Source organism: Hemitrygon akajei, chromosome 9, assembly GCF_048418815.1.
Source record: "Hemitrygon akajei chromosome 9, sHemAka1.3, whole genome shotgun sequence".
Classification (NCBI taxonomy): Eukaryota; Metazoa; Chordata; class Chondrichthyes; order Myliobatiformes; family Dasyatidae; genus Hemitrygon; species Hemitrygon akajei.
This window is the reverse complement of record NC_133132.1, coordinates 66,288,705-66,308,070: the sequence shown is the minus strand read 5'-3', so window position 1 is coordinate 66,308,070 and position 19,366 is coordinate 66,288,705. Positions and strand designations below refer to the sequence as shown.

Genomic DNA, 19,366 nt, shown 5'->3' with positions numbered 1-19,366 from the left:
TAGCAGAGGAAAGCCACAGTGGTCAGGTCTCTAGCAGAGTCTGGCTCTGTGGCTCAGAAGGGAAGGGGGAAGAAGAGGAAAGCTGTAGTGTTAGGTGATTCATTGGTTAGGGGAACAGAAAGGAAGTTTTGTGTACGAGAACGAGATTCCTGGAAGTTATGTTGCCTCCCGGGTGCCAGAGTCAGGGACATCTCAAATTGAGTCCACAGCATTTGAGGATGAGCAGCCAGATGTTGTGGTCTGCATCAGTACCAATGACATGGGTAGGAGAGATGATGAGGTCTTCCTCATCAGGGAGTTAGGTGTTAAGTTAAAGCACAAGATCTCTTCCAGGGAAGGTTTGACCTGTAGAGAAGGGGCAGTTTGCACATGAACTGGAGGGGGATTAATATCCTCATAAGTAGATTTTCTCGTGCTGCACAGGAATGCGGGGTGGGGGGGGGAGGGTGATGTTAAACTAGAGCTGCTGGGAACCACAGCGCCAGAACAGATAGTGGAGTAGTTGTGGAGAAAGATGTTGTTAAGCTGACATATAAAGTCAAGAATCAAAAGGTTGAGTATGGTGCAGCTAATGTTCTGAGCTGCGTATATTTCAATGCAAGGAGTGTTGTAGGTGATGCACCATCAATAACTCTCTGAGACGTGAGGTGAGATATAGGCTTTTATTGGCTGGAAGAAAGAACAAGCAGCAATTGACCACCACACTCCTGGAGACTGAAGCCAGGGCGGTGTCTCCAATCGCCTTTATACCGGGGTCCATGGGAGGAGCCACAGGAGCAGTCAGCAAGGGGGGGGGGCGTGACCAGACAGGTATATGTAGTTCACCACAGTAGGAAAGGCGAATGAGCTTAGGGCATGGTTCAGCATATGGAATTATGAAATTGTAACCGTATTGAAATGGTTGCAGGAGGGGCATGACTTTGTTTTAGACATGATAGCGTGGGAGGAATTAAAGGGGAAGGGGTGACATTACTAGTAGGAAAATATCATGGCAATGCTCAGACAGGACAGAATGGAGAGATCGTCTAGTGAGGCTTTTTAGACCATAAGATCATAACATATAGGCCATTTGGCCCATTGAGTCTGCTCTGCTATTTCATCATGGCTGATCCAATTTTCCACTCAGCCCCAATCTCTCCTCTCAGCCTTCTCCACATATCCTTTCGTGCCCTGACCAATCAAGACACTATCAACCTCTGTCTTAAAGATACTTAAAGACTTGGCCTTCACAGCTGCCTGTGGCAAAGAATTCCACTGATTCACCACAGTCTGGCAAAGAAATTCCTCCTCATCTTCATTTTAAAATGACGCTCCTCTATTCTGAGGCTGTGTCCTCTGATCTTAGACTCTTCCATCATAGGAAATTTCATCTCCCCATCAACTCTATCATTCAATAGGTTTCAATGGACAATAGACAATAGACAATAGGTGCAGAAGTAGACCATTCGGCCCTTTGAGCCTGCACCGCCATTCTGAGATCATGGCTGATCATCTACTATCAATACCTGGTTCCTGCCTTGTCCCCATATCCCTTGATTCCCCTATCCATAAGATACCTATCTAGCTCCTTCTTGAAAGCATCCAGAGAATTGGCCTCCACTGCCTTCCGAGGCAGTGCATTCCAGACCCCCACAACTCTCTGGGAGAAGAAGTTTTTCCTTAACTCTGTCCTAAATGACCTACCCCTTATTCTCAAATCATGCTCTCTGGTATTGGACTCTCCCAGCATCTGGAACATATTTCCTGCCTCTATCTTGTCCAATCCCTTAATAATCTTATAAGTTGCAATCAGATCCCCTCTCAATCTCCTTAATTCCGGTGTGTACAAGCCCAGTCTCTCTAACCTCTTTGCGTAAGACAGTCCGGACATCCCAGGAATTAACCTCGTGAATCAATGAGGTTATCCCTCATTCTTCTGTATTCTAGTGAATACAGGCCCAGAGCCATCAAACACTCTTCATATGACAAGCCATTGAATCATGGAATCATTTTCATGAACCTCCTTTGAATCCTCTCCAGTTTCAGCACATCCTTTCTAAGATAAGGGGCCCAAAACTGTTCACAATACTGCAAGTGAGGCTTCACTAATGCTTTATAAAGTCTCAACATTACATCCTTGCTTTTATATTCTAGTCCTCTTGAAATGAATGCTAATATTGCATTTGCCTTCCTCACCACAGACTCAACCTGCAAATCAACCTTTTGGGAATCCTGCACAAGGACTTTGGGTAGATCAGAGGAAAAAGATAGATAGATACTTTATTAATCCCAAAGGAAATTATAGTGTCATAAGGGCACAGATATACAAATATTAGAAGAAAAATAAAAAAGAATAAAAATGTTACCTTAAAAATAGAATGTACAAGATTTACAAGTCAAAGATTACAAGATCACTTCCCCGGCTGTAGGTTGATTCATTATAGAGCCTGATGGCTGAGGGTAAGGATGATCTCATATAGTGCTCTTTGGAGCAGCACAGTTGTCTTAGTCTATTACTAAAAGTGCTCTTCTGTTCAGCCAAGGTGGCATTCAAGGGGTGAGAAACATTGTCCAGAATTGTCCAGTTAGACTCCTATTACAGAGCTAGCCTTTCTAATAAGTTTATTGAGCCTGTTGGCATCACCCATGTAGATGCCATTGCCCCAGCATACCACTGCATAGAAGTTTGTACTGGTGACAACAGACTGGTGGAACATGTGAAGGAGAGGCCTGCATACTCCAAAGGACTTCAGTCTCCTCAGGAAGTAGAGGTGACTCGGGCCCTTCTTGTATGCAGCCTGTGTGATGTTGCTCCACTCATGTCTGTGGTCCAGGTGAACCCCCTGGTACTTGTAGGACCTCACCATATCCACATCCTCACCATCAATAGTAACAGGAGCAGTGCAGGAAGGTGTGACCACGTTAATGGGATTATATTTTAGACCACCCAACAGTCTACAGAATACAGAGGAAAAAATTTGTAGAGAGATCAGGGACTATTGCAAGAAATATAAGTGTGTGATAGTAGGTGATTTTCACTTTCCATGTATTTTGTGGGACTCGTATACTGTAAAAGCACTGGATGGGAGAGAGTTGTGATAGTAGACCTCTTATTTGGGAATAAGATAGGGCAGGTGACAGAAGCTTGTGTAGGAGAACACTTTACATCTTATGATCTTAATAACATTAGTTTCAAGACATTTATGGAAAAGGTTAGGTCTGGTCCTTGGGTTGAGATTTTAAATTGGAGAAAGACCAATTTAGATGGTATCAGAAAGGATTTGACAGGTGTGGATTGGGACAGGTTGTTTACTGGAGAAGGTGTACTTAGTAAGTGGGAGGCTCTCAAAAGTGAAATTTTGAGGTTACAGAGTTTATATGCTCCTGTCAGAATAAAAGGCAAGGATAAAAGGTTAAGGGAACCATGGTTTTGAGGCAAACACGAGGAAATCTGCAGATACTGGAAATTCAAGCAACACACACAAAGTGCTGGTGGAACACAGCAGGCCAGGCAGCATCTATAAGGAGAAGCACTGTTGACGTTTTGGGCCGAGACCCTTCGTCAGGACTAACTGAAAGGAAAGATAGTAAGAGATTTGAAAGTAGGAGGGGGAGGGGAAAATGTGGAATGATAGGAGAAGACCGGAGGGGGTGGGGTGAAGCTGAGAGCCAGAAAGGTGATTGGCAAAAGGGATACGGAGCTGGAGAAAGGAAAGGATCATGGGACGGGAGGCCTAGGAAGAAAGAAAGGGGAAGAGGAGCATCAGAGGGAGATGGAGAACAGGCAGAGTGATGGGCAGAGAGAGAGAGAGAAAAAAAAGGAGGGGAGAAAGAAACTAAATATATCAGGGATGGGGTAATGAGGCCCTAGTTAAGCGAAAGAAGGAGGTGCATAGCAGGTATAGGCAGGTTAGGAACATATAAAGTACTTGAGTGTAAGAAATGCAAAAGAACACTTAAGAAAGAGATCAGCAAAGGCCAAAAGAAGGCATGGAGATACTCCAGCAGACAAGGTGAAGGAGAACCCCAAGGGCTTCTATATTAAGAGCAAAAGGATAGCAAGGGACAAAATTGATCCTCCAGAAGATCAGAGTGGTAATTTATACATAGAGGTGAAAGAGATGGAGAAGATCTTAACTGGATTTTTTGCCTTTATATTTACTTGAGAGACAAACAGAACATCTATAGAAATGAGGCAAAGCAGCAGCGAGATCATGGATCCTATACAGATTAGAGACAAGTAGGTGTTTACTGCCTTATGGCAAACTAGATTGGATAAATCCCCAGGGCCTGATTAGGTTTTCCCTTGGACCCTGTGGGAGGCTCGTGTTCAAATTGCAGGGGCCTATCAGAAATATTTAAAACATCCTTAGCCACGGATGAGGTGCTGAAGGATTGGAGGATAGCTAATGTTCCGTTGTTTAGAAAATACTCTAAGAATAAGCCAGGTAATTATAGGCTGGTGAGCCTGATATTAGCAGTGGGAAAGTTAATGGAACGTATTCTAAGAGATCAGAACATTTAAGTATTTGGATAGACAGGTATTGATTAGGGATAGCCAGAAAGGCTTCGTACATGGTAGGTCTTATCTAACCAATCTTAAAGAGTTTTTCGAGGAAGTTACCAGGAAAGTTGATGTTGTTTATATGGATTTTAGCAAGGCCTTTGACAAGCTTCCACATAGGAGGTTTGTCAAGAAAGTTCACTTGCTCTGCATCCCAGATGAGGTAGTAAATTGGATTAGACATTGGCTTTGTGGTAGAAGACAGAGAGTAGTAATAGAGGGTTACCTCTCTAACTGGAGGACTGTGGTTAGTGGAGTGCCACAAGGATTGGTGATGGGTGAGACATTGGTGAGGCCTAATTTGCAGTATTGTGTGCAGTTTTGATCACATACCTACAGGAAATCTGTAAATAAGATTGAAAAGTGCAGAGAAAATTTACAAGGAGGTTGCAGATACTTGAGGACCTGAGTTACAGGGAAAGGTTAGGATTTTGTTCCTTGGAACATAGAAGGTTGAGGATAGAGGTACATAAAATTATGAGGGGTATAGATGGGTTAAATGCAAGCAGGCTTTTTCCACTGAGATTGGGTGAGACTACAACTAGAAGTTATGGATTAAGGGTGAAAAGTGAAATATTTGAGGGGAACATGAGGGAGAACTTCACTTAAGGGGTGGTGAGATTGTAAAATGAGGTGGCAATACAATTAGTGAAAGTGGGCTCGATTTGAATATTTAAGAGAAATTTTGATAGGGACATCAATGGGAAGGGTATGGCGGGCTGTGGTTTGGGTGCAGGTCAATGGGACTAGGCAGATTATTGGTTTGGTATGGACTAGATGGGCTGAAGGCCTGTTTCTGTGTTGTAGTGTTCTATGACTCTATGATTCTAAAAGCAAACAGGGTTGTTGTAGTGGAGATACATGAGATGTCAGATGCTGGAATCTGGAAAAACAATGTGTTAGAGGAACTCAGCAGGTCATGCAGCATCTATGGGGGGGGGGGGAAATAAACTGTTTACAATTCAGGTTGAAACCCTGCATCAGTACTAAGAGTGGAGAGGTGGAATAGCGAATGGCTAGCATAAAGAGGTCATAAAGGTTTCCAAGGTGATTGGTGGATTGAGGAGGGGTGTAAAGTGACAGGCAGTAGTGCCAAGTAGTGGAAGTGAGCAGGAGCGCAGTTGGAAGACTGGCAGGTGAATGATAATCCACACAAAGAGAGAGAGTAAATGGTTAAAGGAAAGAAAGCAGATGGAGCAAGTTGGGGGAAAGGGGAGTGTGGGGATAGGTGCCAGCTACTGGATGGAGATATACAGGAACACAAAGGGCTACTAATGCTGGACTCTGATAAGTAAATGAATTGAGAATGGGAACCATTAGGGAAGAGATGAATGATAGTTGGAACCAGATGGTGGGTAGGGAAACATGTCTGTGAAATGCATGGCTGAGGCCAGGAGGGGGAGATGGATGGATATGGCTGAAGGGGAGCTGGAAGAGGTTGGGAAATGAGACAAAAGTGAGAGAACTGAAGGATCAGAAGAGGGGAGAGGTATTGGAGAGTGGGGAGAAAAAAGGAAAAGGGGATAATTACCTTATGTCGGGGAAACTCAAAATTCATACCATTAGGTTGTAGACTACTGATGAAACATGAGGTATTGCTCCTCCAGTTTGCACTGGGTATCATCCTGGCAGTAGAGAAGGCCAAGATGGCAGCTCAGCGCGAGGTTGCAAAAGGGAGTTGAAATGATCTGCAACTGGGAGCCCATGACTACAAGTCTGATTTGTAGAAAGTGAGGAGTCAAAAGTTGTTTAAGATAAGAACAAGTTTATCCAGCTTCCAATGGCACCACATCCTTGTTTGAAGGCTTGTGTGCCTTAGTGACCTGGAGAGCTATGTTAGCTGGTATCAGGACTTTATGCTTTGGCTCTTCATGGGGTCACCCATGTCAAACAGATCAAAGGGTAGAGGCTGTACTAAGAGTGTTCCACTGGTCCTCTATGTTCGGGGGTTCAGCTCAGGGCAAACAACCCTGACTGGTAAAACAAAATAGTTATAGAAATAGCAATGAATATCAGCGTTGCCAAGGACAGACAGATGGAAGTCCTTCATTGCATTCCTAAATGCCAGCAGATGTTATGGTCAGTCAGTAAGTAAATATGTAAGTAATTCATCCAGGGGGTTGAGAACGTTGGTGGAGGGAAATGGTTTGGAACTTTTGTAGAAAGAAATTGGAAAGCTTTTAGACCATCCTAATTGGTGACAGAGGTGTACAAAGACTGGATATCCATAGTGAAGGTGAGGTGGTGGGGACCGGGGAATTGAATGTTGTCCAAATGATGGAGGGTATGCAAGATGTCTTTGCTGTAGGTGGGTTGTTGTACTGGAATACTTTAACTTTCCCAATATTGACTGGGACTTCCTTCAAAGGTTTAGATAGAGTAGAATTTGTTAGATGCAACTGACAAGGTTTCTTGGAACAGTATGTAGGTAGTCCAACAGTGATTATAACTCCTTTTGTTTTAAAATAGTTTTGAGTAAGGCTCAGTGAGGAGTGAAGATGGACAGTGCTCAAATGGGGGGGAAGGCAAATGGAAAATATCATTAGACAATAGCTAAAGTGAGTAGATTGGAAGCAGCAGTTATTGGACAAGTCCTATCTTGCATGTAGGAATTGTTTACAGGCCAGCTGATCAGAATTCAGAATGAGCAAGTTCTAGTAAAGAGGAAAGACAAAGATGGCAAGGTTTGGTAACCATGGATGACAGAAGATGTTGAAAATACTGTCAAGAAGAGAAAGTAATCATATGTAATATTTAGGAAGATGAAATCAGCAGGGCCCTTGACGAATCTAAAGAAAGCAGGAAAGAACTCAAGTGGGGTTCAGTATTCAGTGTGCCAAAAGGGTCCATGAAATTTACTTGGCAAGAAAATCCAAAGACACTGAAAACAAGACTGTGGCTTGGGAGAGCACTTAAGGATAAAGAAGGGAATCTTTGTCTGGAACCTGAGGATGTGGCATGATACTAAATAAGTACTTTGCATTGGAATTCATCAAGAAGAAAGGCTTGGAGGATGATGAGCTCAAGGAAGGGTATATTGATATACTCAGGCATGTTGAGATCAAGAAGGAGGATACTTTGGGTTTCTTGAAGAACATTAAGGAGAATGAGTCTTTAGGGCCTAAGATCTATCCCAGGTTATTGAGAGAAGCAAGAGAGGAGATTGCAGGGCCTTGACAAATATCTTTGTGCCCTCTCACCATCGTTTTAGGGAATTTTAACCAGGCTAGTCTGAAAAAAATCACTAAGCATTTGCCATCAATAGGTCACTTACAATGCTAGAGCAAACAACACACTGGACCACTGTTACACCACCATCAAGAACGTCTACTGTACTATTCCAAGCCTTCACTTTGGGAAATCTGATCACCTGGCTGTACTTCTACTCCCTGAGTATAGGCAGAGACTTAAGACTGCAGCACCAGTAGTGAGGACGAAGAAGGTATGGACAAGAGAAGCACAGGAGCGCTTTGAATCAGTGGACTGGACTGCATTCAGGGATTCATCTTTGAATCTGGATGAGTGCTGCAGTTGTTACCGACTTCATTAAAACCTGCGTGGATGAGTGTGTGCCTACAAAGACTTGCTGTACATTCCCAAACCAAAATCTGCGGATGAACCAGGAGTTACATTATCTGTTGATGACTAGATCAGTGCCATTTAAGTCTGGCAACCCAGGTCTGTACCGGAAAACCAGGTATGATTTGCTGAGGGCTAATTTAAGGGCAAAGAGACAACTTCAAATGAGGTTGAAGGTGACATTGGAGGTACAACAACTCTGGCAGCATTTGGAAGACGAAATACTTTCTACAAAGTGAAACCCAATAGAATGAATGGCAGCGATACTTCACTACCAGATGAACTCAACGCCTTCTATGTACACTTTGAGAGGGCGAGTATAGCTACATTTGTGATGATCCTTGCTGCACCTGATGACCCTGTGAGCTCTGTCTCAGAGGCCTCTGTTAGGCTGTCTTTAAAGAGAGTGAACCCTTGCAAGGCGGAATGTTCTGATGGAGTACCTAGTAAGGCTCTGAAAACCTGTGCCAACCAACTGGCGGGAGTATTCAAGGACATTTTCAACCTCTTACTGCTTTGGGCGGAAGTTCCCACTTGCTTCAAAAAGGCAACAATTATACCAGTGCCTAAGAAGAATAATGTGAGCTGCCTTAATGACTATTGCCAGGTAGGACTCACATCTACCGTGATGAAATGCTTTGAGAGGTTGGTCATGACTAGACTGAACTCCTGCCTCAACAAGGACCTGGACCCATTGCAATTTGCCTATAGCCAAAATAGGTCAATGGCTCTTCACACGGCCTTAGACCACATGAACAACATAAGCACCTATGTCAGGATGCTGTTCATCGACTATAGTTTGACATTTATTACCATCATTCCTACGATCCTGACTGAGAAGTTACAGTACCTGGGCCTCTGTACCTCCCTTTGCAAATGGATCTTCAACTTCCAAACTGGAAGTCCACAATCTGTGCAGATTGGTGATAACATCTCCTCCTCACCGACAATAAACATTAGTGCACCTCAAGGGTGTGTGTTTAGTCCACTGCTCTACTCTCCCTTTACCCACAACTGTGTGGCTAGGCATAGCTCAAATACCATCTATAAATTTGCTGATGATACAACCATTGTTGGTAGAATCTCAGATGGAGACGAGAGGGCAGACAGAAGCAAGATATGTCAACTAGAGGAGTGGTGTTGCAGCAACAACCTTGCACTCAACGGCAGTAAGACGAAAGAGTTGACTGTGGCCTTCCGGAAGGGTAAGACAAAGCAACGCATATCATTCCTCATAGAGGAATCTGAAGTGGAGAGAGTGAGCAGTTTCATGTTCCTGCGTGTCAAGATCTCTGAGGATCTAACCTTGTCCCAACATATCGATGCAATTATAAAGAAGGCAAGACAGCAACAATACTTCATTAGGAGTTTGAAGAGATTTGTTATGTCAACAAATACACTCAAAAACTTCTATAGATGTACCATGGAGAGCATTCTGGCAGGCTGCATCACTGTCTGGTATGGGGTGGGGGGGCTACTGCACAGGACCGAAAGAAACTGCAGAGGGTTGTAAATTTAGTCATCTCCATCTTGGGTACTAGCCTACAAAGTATCCAGGACACCTTCAAGGAACGGTGTCTCAGAAAGGCAATGTCCATTATTAAGGTCTTCTAGCGCCCAGGGCATACTCTTTTCTCCCTGTTACCATCAGGTAGGAAGTACAGAAGCCTGAAGGCACACACTCACCGATTTAGAGACAGCTTTTTCCCCTCTGCCATCCACTTCCTAAATGGGCATTGAACCTGTGAACACTACCTCATTTTTTAAATATATATTATTTCTGTTTTTTGCATGATTTTTAATTTTAATCTATTCAATATAGGTATACTGTAAATTGATTTATTAATTTATTATTATTTTGTTTTTTTCTTCTATATTATGTATTGCATTGAACTGCTGCTGCTAAGTTAACAAATTTCACGACACATCCCGGTGATAATAAACCTGATTCTGATTCTGAGATGATTTCTCAGATGAATGTACAGTAGAAAATGCTGTTCATTTAGTTAAGAAGATCAGTGGGAAAAATCCAGAAAATTATAGACCAGTGTGACTTGTATTTGTTGTAGAGAAGATGTTGGAGAGGATTCTTAATGAGAGAATTTATTCACATTTAGAAAAGTGTGGATTTATTAAGGATAGTCAGAATGGTTTGCTGAAGGGTTATTGTTTTATTAGCTTAATTGAAATTTTGAAGAGGTGATGAAGATGATTGATGAAGGTAGGGAAGTCATATAATCACAGAAATGTACAGCACCCGTCAAGTCAGTACCTAGTCATTTAAACTGCCTGCTCCCATCGATGTGCACTGGGACCATAGCCCTCTATACCCTTACCATCCATGTACCTATCCAAATTTCTCTTAAACATTGAAATTGAGCTTGCATGCACCACATGTGCTAGTAGCTTGTTCCACACACTCATTCCCTCTGAATGAAGAAGTTTCCCCTTGTGTTCCCTTAAACTTTTCACTTTCATCCTTAATCCATGACCCCTTGTTGTAGTCCCACCCAACCTCAGTGGAAAAAGCCTGTTTGCATTTACCCTATCCATATTCCTCATAATTTTGTATACCTCTATCAAATCTTCTCTCAATCTTCTATATTCCAAAGAATGAAGTCTAAACCTATTCAATTTTTCCATACACCTGAAGTCTCCCAGACCTGGCAACATCTTTGTTTATTTTCTCTGTACTATTTCAATCTTATCTACATCTTTCCTGTAAGTAGGTGACCAAAAATGCACACAATACTGCAAATAAGGCCTCACCAATGTCTTTTGCAACTTCGATATAGCATTTTATCTCCTTGATTTATGAAGGCCAATGTGCCAAAAGCCTTCTTTACAACCATATCAACCTGTGACACCACTTTCAATGCATTATGGATCTATATTTCCAGATCCCTTTGTTCTAACTCCCTCCTTAGTGCCCTACTATTCAGTGTGTAAGACCTTCTCAGGTTGGTTACCAAAGTGCAACATCAAGCACTTATCTGTATAGCTTCCATCTGTCCTTTTTTAGCCCATTTTTCCAGCTGGTGCAGATCCCGCTCCAAGCCACGACAATCTGCCTCGCTATCCACTAAACCCTAAATCTTGGTGTAATCTGCAAATTTGCTAATCCAGTTAAACACATTATCATCCAGATTATTAATAAAGATTACAAACAACAAAGAACCTATCACTGATCCCTGCAGCACTCCACTAGTCACAGGCCTCCAGTCAGAGAGGCAACCATCTACTACACCTCTGGCTTCTCCCACAAAGCCAACGTCTAATTTAAATTACTACCTCATCTTGAATGCCGAGTGACTGAACCTTCTTAACCAGCCTCCCATATGGAACCTTAAAGTCCATGCAGACAACATCCAGTGCTTTGTCAGAAAATGACAGATGAAGTTTAATCTGGGCTAATGTAGTGTTGTACTTTAAAATATAAGGTGAATATACACAGCAACTTGCAGGCCCTTAAGAGCACTACTGTACAGAAAGACTGTAGGAACTAAGTTCATAGCTCTAGGAAAGTGGCAGCACAAATTGAAGGGTGGAAAAGAAAAGTCAAATGTCATGTTTACATTCATCAGTTAAAGCATTGAGTATAAGTGTGAAGTTAGTTGAATTGACTTTATTTCTTACATCCTTCACATACATGAGGAGTAAAAATCTTTGTGATACATCTGTCTGAACGTGCAATTATAGTAATTTGTAATAAATAGTATGTACAGTAAGATATACAACAGAACAGCCAATATAGCTTAGAAATACAATTGTGTCAGTGTGAATTAATCAGTCTAATGGCCTGGTGGAAGAAGTTGTCCCAGAGCCTGCTGGTCCTTGCTTTTATGCTGCAGTATTGTTTCCCGGTTGTTAGCAGCTGGAACAGTTTGTGGTTGGTGTGGCTTGGGTCCCAATGATCCTTCGGGCCCTTTTTACACACCTGTTGCTGTAAATGTCCTGAATAATAGGAAGTTCACATCCACAGATGTGTTGGGCTGTCTGCACCACTCTCTGCAGAGCCCTACGATTGAGGTAAGTACAGTTCCCATACCAGGCAGTGATACAGCCAATCAGGATGCTCTCAATTGTGCCCCTGTAGAAAGTCCTTAGGATCTGGGGACTCATGCTGAAAGTCTTCAACCATGTGAGCTGAAAGAGGCGCTGTTGTGCATTTTTCACCACACAACCGGTATGTACAGACCAAGTGAGATCCTTGGTGATGTCTATACTGAGGAACTTGAAGCTGTTCACCCTCTCGATCCCAGATCCATTGATGTCAATAGGGATGAGCCTATCTCTGTTCTTCCTGTAGTCCACAACCGGCTCTTTTGTTTTTGTGATATTGAGGGAGAGGTTGTTTACTTGACACCACTGTGTCATGGTGATGATTTCTTCTCTGTAGGCTGCCTCGTTATTATTTCAGGTAAGAGTTTTATTTTGAGATTTAAGTTAGAGATTTAAGTGATGTTGGAGCTCTGTAAAATGTTAGGCCACATTTGGAGCAGGGTGTATAGTTCTAGTTACCCATTAGAGGTGAGATCTGGAAACTTTGGTGCAGAGAACATTCATTTGGATGCTGTCTGGTTTAGAGAGCATTTGCTACAAGGTGAGGTAGGGTAGTCTTGGATTGTTTTCTTTGGAGCTGTGGAGGATAAGGGGAGATACTATAGAATTCTATAAAATTATTATCAGCATACATTGGGTAGATAGTCAGAGTCTTTTTCCTAGGGCAGAAATGTCAAGTATTAGAGGGCATAAATAAGTTGAGAGGGAGTATGTTCAAAGAAGATGTGCAGAGCAAGTTTTCCAGGCACCCAGTGCAGACATCCCACACTGCAAAAACTCATTTCAGGGAGGTAACACCCCCGCAACCCCATATCCACCCCCTCCCGGTCGACCTCCAAGGAAGTATGTAATACTTTGTTTAGTGATTTTGTCTAATCTTTAAACCAAGTTGAGTATATGCAGAAAATGTGACATTAAAATATATATTTATATTATATTATCATGTTTATTCTATTACAACTTTAAGCATAGTTTGGCCTCATCAAGTAGGGCATCAATAGAGTAGCTCTTTAACAGCTAGCCAGCTCGTTAAAATAATGTTAGCTATGCTAATGAACGAATGACACCTGTTAAACTCACCTCAACATGTCTTTTACATTTTAACCCACCATGGGCAATAGAAAAGTCACTGTTGCAAACAGTGCAGCGAGCAACACTGCCATTATTTTTGAGGTCAACTGTAAAGCCTGCCCATAGAGAAAACTGATAGGTCTACTTAGCACGAAGGGAGACCAATCAGGATGCTCCATCTCCCCACTCCCCTCTACCCTCTCCTTCTCAAAAAAATCGATTTCCGGGATATTGTATATACTTTCCGGACATTAGGGAGTCACTATCAATATGCAGAAGACTCCCAGAACTTCCGGGAGAGGTGGGATGTCTGCCAGTGTTCCCTCCTAGACTCTCATATAGAAGAGAAAACAGTCCAAGCTTGTCCACCTTCTGCTTATAGCATTTACATTCAAATCCAGGCAACATATCTTGGTGAATGGAGGTTGAATGGATCCGTGGATTTCATTTAGCCCTCTGATAAGGTTCCTCCTGTTAGACTGCTCAGGAAGCTTAGATCGCATAGTATCCAGGGATAACTGGCTAATTTGATTCACATTTGGCTTGATGTCATTAAGTAGAGGGTGATGGTAAAAGTTCGTTTCTCAGTCTTGAGATCCATGCTAGGCCCATTGTTGTTTGTCATCCATATCAACAATTTGGATACAAATGTATAAGGCATAATTAGAAAGTTTGCAGGTGACACTAAAATACAAAATTAAAGGGGGAACTTGATCTGTTGAGTAGGTAGACTGAAGAATGATAAATGGAGTTTAATTTGGTTAAGTGCTCCATTTTGCATTTTAGAAAGTCAAATCCAGACAGGATTTTCACAGCGTGTGGGAGCACCCTGGGGAATGTTACAGACAGAGGGATCTTAGAATACAAATACAATGTTCCCTGAAAGTGATTGCCCAGGGGTAGACAGAGTGGTGAAGACATCTTTTGGCATGCTGACCTTTATAAGTCAGGGCATTGAGTACTACATTTTCTCTGTGACTAACACTTTATTTTGAAATATGTTATTGTTTCCCCTTGTTCTATTTAATGCACTGTTGTATTGAAATGATCTGTATGCACAGCATGCAGGACAAGTTTTTCAGTGTACCTTGGTACCTGTGGAAGTAATAAACCAATTTACCAAGTTAAAAGCTGGAGGTTGAATGGGACACTGGTGAGGTTACACTTTGGAACATTGTTCAGTTTTGGTTGCCCTGCAATCGGAAAGATCAGGATCAGGTTTAATATCACTGGCATATGTTGTGAGACTTGCTGTTTTGTGGCAGCAGTAACAATGGAATAGATAACAATAAAAACTATAAATTACAATAAGAATATACGGTATATAGTGCAAAACGAGAAAATAAATAGAGGTAGTGTACATGAATTCAATTTTCCAGTCAGAAGAAGCTGTTCCTAAAACATTGAGAATGGATCTTCAGGCTCTTGTACCACCTCCTTAATGGTGGCAATGAGAAGAGGGCATGCCCTAGGTGATTGGCGTCTTTAATGATGAGAGCAGCCTTTTTGAAGCATTGCCTTTTGAAGATGTTCTTGATGTTGGGGTGGCGAGTGCCCATGATGAAGCTGGCTGAGTTTGTAACTTTCTGCAGCTTTTTCTGATCCTGTGCACTGGCTACTCCATACCAGACTATGATGCAACCAGTTAGAATGCTCTCCATGGTACATCTGTAGAAATTGGCAAGTCTTTTGTGACATATACCTAGTCTCCTTAAACTCCAAATGAAATATAGCCACTTTTGCGCCTTCTTTATAATTGCATTAATATGTTAGGCCCAGGGTAGATCTTTATCAATGTTGACACCCAGGAACTTGAAGCTGCTCAGTCTTTCCATTGCTTATCCTTTGATGAGGGCACGTGTGTGTTCCCTTGACTTCCCCTTTTGAAGTCTACGATCAATTCCTTGGTCTTACTGATGTTGAGTGCAAGGTTGTTGTTCAACCATCTGATCTATTTCACTCCTGTACTCATTCTTTGTCACCATCTGAATTCTGCCAACTATAGTTGTGTCATTGGTAAATTTATTGATGGATTTTGAGTGTGTCTAGTCACACAGTCATGGGTGTAGAGCGAGAGAAGAGCAGTGGGCTAAGAATGTATCCTTGAGGTGTACCAGTGTTATTGTCAGTAATGAGGAGATGTTATTTCTGATCAACACTAACTGTGATCTCCTGCTGAGGAAGTCAAGGTTCCAGTTGCAGAGCAAGATACAGAGGCCCAGGTTTTGGAGCTTGTCGAACAGTACTGAGAGTATGATAGATAGATAGATAGATAGATACTTTATTCATCCCCATGGGGAAATTCAACTTTTTTTCCAATGTCCCATACACTTGTTGTAGCAAAACTAATTACATACAATACTTAATTCAGTAAAAAATATGATATGCATCTAAATCACTATCTCCAAAAGCATTAATAATAGCTTTTAAAAAAGTTATTAAGTCCTGGCGGTAGAATTGTAAAGCCTAATGGCATTGGGGAGTATTGACCTCTTCATCCTGTCTGAGGAGCATTGCATCGATAGTAACCTGTCGCTGAAACTGCTTCTCTGTCTCTGGATGGTGCTATGTAGAGGATGTTCAGAGTTATCCATAATTGACCGTAGCCTACTCAGCGCCCTTCGCTCAGCTACCGATGTTAAACTCTCCAGTACTTTGCCCACGACAGAGCCCGCCTTCCTTACCAGCTTATTAAGACGTGAGGCGTCCCTCTTCTTAATGCTTCCTCCCCAACACGCCACCACAAAGAAGAGGGCGCTCTCCACAACTGACCTATAGAACATCTTCAGCATCTCACTACAGACATTGAATGACGCCAACCTTCTTAGGAAGTACAGTCGACTCTGTGCCTTCCTGCACAAGGCATCTGTGTTGGCAGTCCAGTCTAGCTTCTCGTCTAACTGTACTCCCAGATACTTGTAGGTCTTAACCTACAAGTTAAATGTTGTTAAATGCTGAGCTGTAATCAATAAAAAGCAGCTTCATATAGATATTACTGTTGTCCATGTGATCCAAGGTCAAGTGAGATTGCCTCTTCTCTAGACCTATTGTGGTGATATGTGACAAATTGTAGTGGATCCATGTCCTTGTTTAGGCAGGAATGACCAACCTCTCAAAGCACTTTATCACCATTGATGTGAGTGCATTTGGGTGATAGTCATTGAGGCAGCTCATCCAGCTCTTTTTGAGCACTGGTATGATTGACAACCTTTTGGAGTAGTTGGGAGCCTCCAACTACAGCAGTAAGAAATGGAAGACATCATTGAACACTCCTGCCAGTTGATTGTTACAGGTTTTCAGTGCCCTAGCAGGAGTCTGACACCTTGTGAGGGTTCAGACTCTTGAAAGATGTTCTGACGTTGACTTTCAAGACAGAGATCACAGGGTCAACAGATGCTGCAGAGATTCATACAGGTGTAGATTTATTCTCCCTTTCAAAGCATGCATAAAATGCATAGAGCTCATTTGGGAGTGAAGCCTCACAGCCATTCATGATGTTACATTTCACATTGTAGGAAGTAATCTGCTACAAATTTTACCAGAGCTGACACGCATGCAATTCCATCTCTAACTTCAATCAGAATTGTTTTTATCACTCTTAAAATAGCCTTCTGAAGGTCATACCTGGACGACTTGTATAGTTCTGGATTATCATTCCTGAACACCACAGATCTAGCCCTCAGCAAACTATGAATCTCCTGATTCATCCACAGCTTTTGGTTTGGGTATGTCCAATATGTTCTCAAAGACACACACTCATCCACACAGGTCTTAATGAAGTTGGGGACAACTGTGGCATGTTCATTCAGATTTGAAAATGAATCCATGAATATTGCCCAATCCTCCAACTCAAAGCAGTCCTATAAATGCTCCTCCACCTCCTTGACCATACTTGCGTGGTCCTCACCACTGGTCTTTAGTCTATGCCTATACATTGGGAATAGAAGTACAGCCAAGTGATCAGACTTTCCAAAGTTCAGATGTGGAGTGGAACGCTAATATTCTTGCTGGTGATGAAACAGTGTTCAAGTGTGTTGGCTCCTTTGGTTGAACAGGTGATATGTTGGTGGTATTTGGTCAGAGAATTCTTCAAGCTGGCAAGGTTGATTGTGTTATTAAACTTGTAAGATTTACAAGGATGTTGCCAAGACTTGAAGGGCTGAGTTATATATAGGGAGCAGGTAGGCAGGCTAGAACCTTATTCTTGAAGTGTAGAAAACTGAGCAATGATTTTATAGAGGTGTATAAAATCATGAGGGAGCATAGATAGACTAAATGCACTTTTTCTGCAGGATTATGGATCAGGAACAAAAAGACATAGGTTTAAGATGATATGGGAAAGATTTACAAAGTGTGGTGTGCACATGGAATGAGCTGCTAGAGGAAGTGGTTGCGGCAGTTTTAAAAGACAATTGCGTAAGTACATGAATAAAGGTTTAGCAGGTTATGGGCCAAATGCTGGCAAAGGGGATTAGCTTGAATGGAGCATCTTGGTCAGCATGGACAAATTGAACCAAAGGTCCTGTTTCTATGCTGTAGGTTGGAGACTACCCATTTGGAATATAATGTACTTTTCCTTTAATTACATTAAGCTTCAATTTGGCAGTAGAGGACAAGGCCAAATAGGTTGATATGGGAAAGAGAAAGTAAATTAAAATGTTGGCAACTGGAAGATCCAGACAGGATGAAAAATAGCTACAATTTAGCTAATCTCATTTTAATTAATAATTATATTTTAATAGGAATATATTATAAACTGATTGTTTTATCTTGTTTATCAGGAATGTGAAGCATTGTTACATGAATATCGTACGTATTTCCAGAAAACAAAGCAAAAAGCTGCTGAAACAGAACGAGATAGTCCATTTGATGTGTCTGAAATGTATATTTTTGGTAAACTTGATGTCTTCTGCAAAAGACTAGCAAAAGTAAGTTGGAATTTAGGAAAAATATGATGCAGTTTTTGTGTAGAATTACAGTTTCTACTCATTTTGCTGTATGATGCTAATATTTAAATAAAACTATTTCATACAAGAACTTATTAATTGTAGCTTTAATTCTGGGTATTGGAATTAATGTTATACAGTATAATTATATTAACATGTGCTGCAATACAAGCCGAATTGTGATGTAAAGCATTAAGCAATGACATTTCTGAGAATAGGGCTGATTTTAATTCCAAATCCAATAGGATTGAGGCAATTATGGTTAAACCTACCTTTGATAAACTGCAGTATATCTTGTCAATATCCCTGCCATCATTACTGTGTATTTTAAAATACTTACATTTTTACATCAAAATGCATGATTTTACATTTTTCTAAATTATTCTTCATTGATCGTGACTTCTATTTAATTATTCTGTCTCTATCTCTCTGTTTTTTGACTCCTGCCAAAAAAAGCATTGATATAGTTTCTGAAAAGCTAGGACCACATCACTTGTCCTTTAAATATCCCATTAGAAGAGGCATAGAGAATCAAAAATGATCAATTTAATCTTTCTCAGTTTTCTGTCCCATAAGCAATCCTCAAACCATATTATGTGAAGTATAATATGCTCTCATTTCCTTTAATAATCTCTTATGTAACACTTTTTAAGGCTTTCTGAAAGTCAGAATATAGCATATAAATTGTTTTATGAAGTAAAAATGCAAAATTTGCAGTTATTCAGCAAACTAGGCAGTCTTAAGAGAGAAGCATTGAACATTTCAGGTAGAGATAATTAACATGTTTTAAATTGTAGAGCAAGGGACAGATGTCAAGGAAAAATACAGGTAATGTAAAAGGTAAGGTGATAAGGTGGAGACAAAGACTGTATATGTGATGGAATTGCTGTCAGTGGTATCAAAAAGAGTGAAGTGCATGTTGATTTCTCTCTAAAAATTTGTGTAGAGATTTTAAAAAAACATGCTGGAACTGTGAGATGTTCTATACAACAATTGCTAAAAATTTGAAATAAATGAAAACACTGGAAATACTACATAGGTCAAACAGCACCTTTGGAGAGTGAAAATCTTGAGTTACTGTCACAGGATTACACTTGAATCCTGGGGGGACCAATATCCTAGCGGGGAGGTTTGCTAGGGCTACAGGGCAGACTTTAAACTAGTA

At 41.4% G+C, this 19,366-nt stretch overlaps 1 protein-coding gene across 1 annotated transcript in view; it reads left to right on the top strand.

Annotated features, from left to right (window-relative positions):
* The window catches only part of LOC140732658 (dynein axonemal heavy chain 8-like), a 952,247-nt gene that overhangs the window by 131,694 nt on the left and 801,187 nt on the right, over positions 1-19,366 (top strand). The window contains exon 11 of the mRNA XM_073055351.1: positions 18,037-18,183. Within this exon, the coding sequence (XP_072911452.1) occupies positions 18,037-18,183 (147 nt within the window). The remainder of the gene's footprint in view (positions 1-18,036; positions 18,184-19,366) is intronic.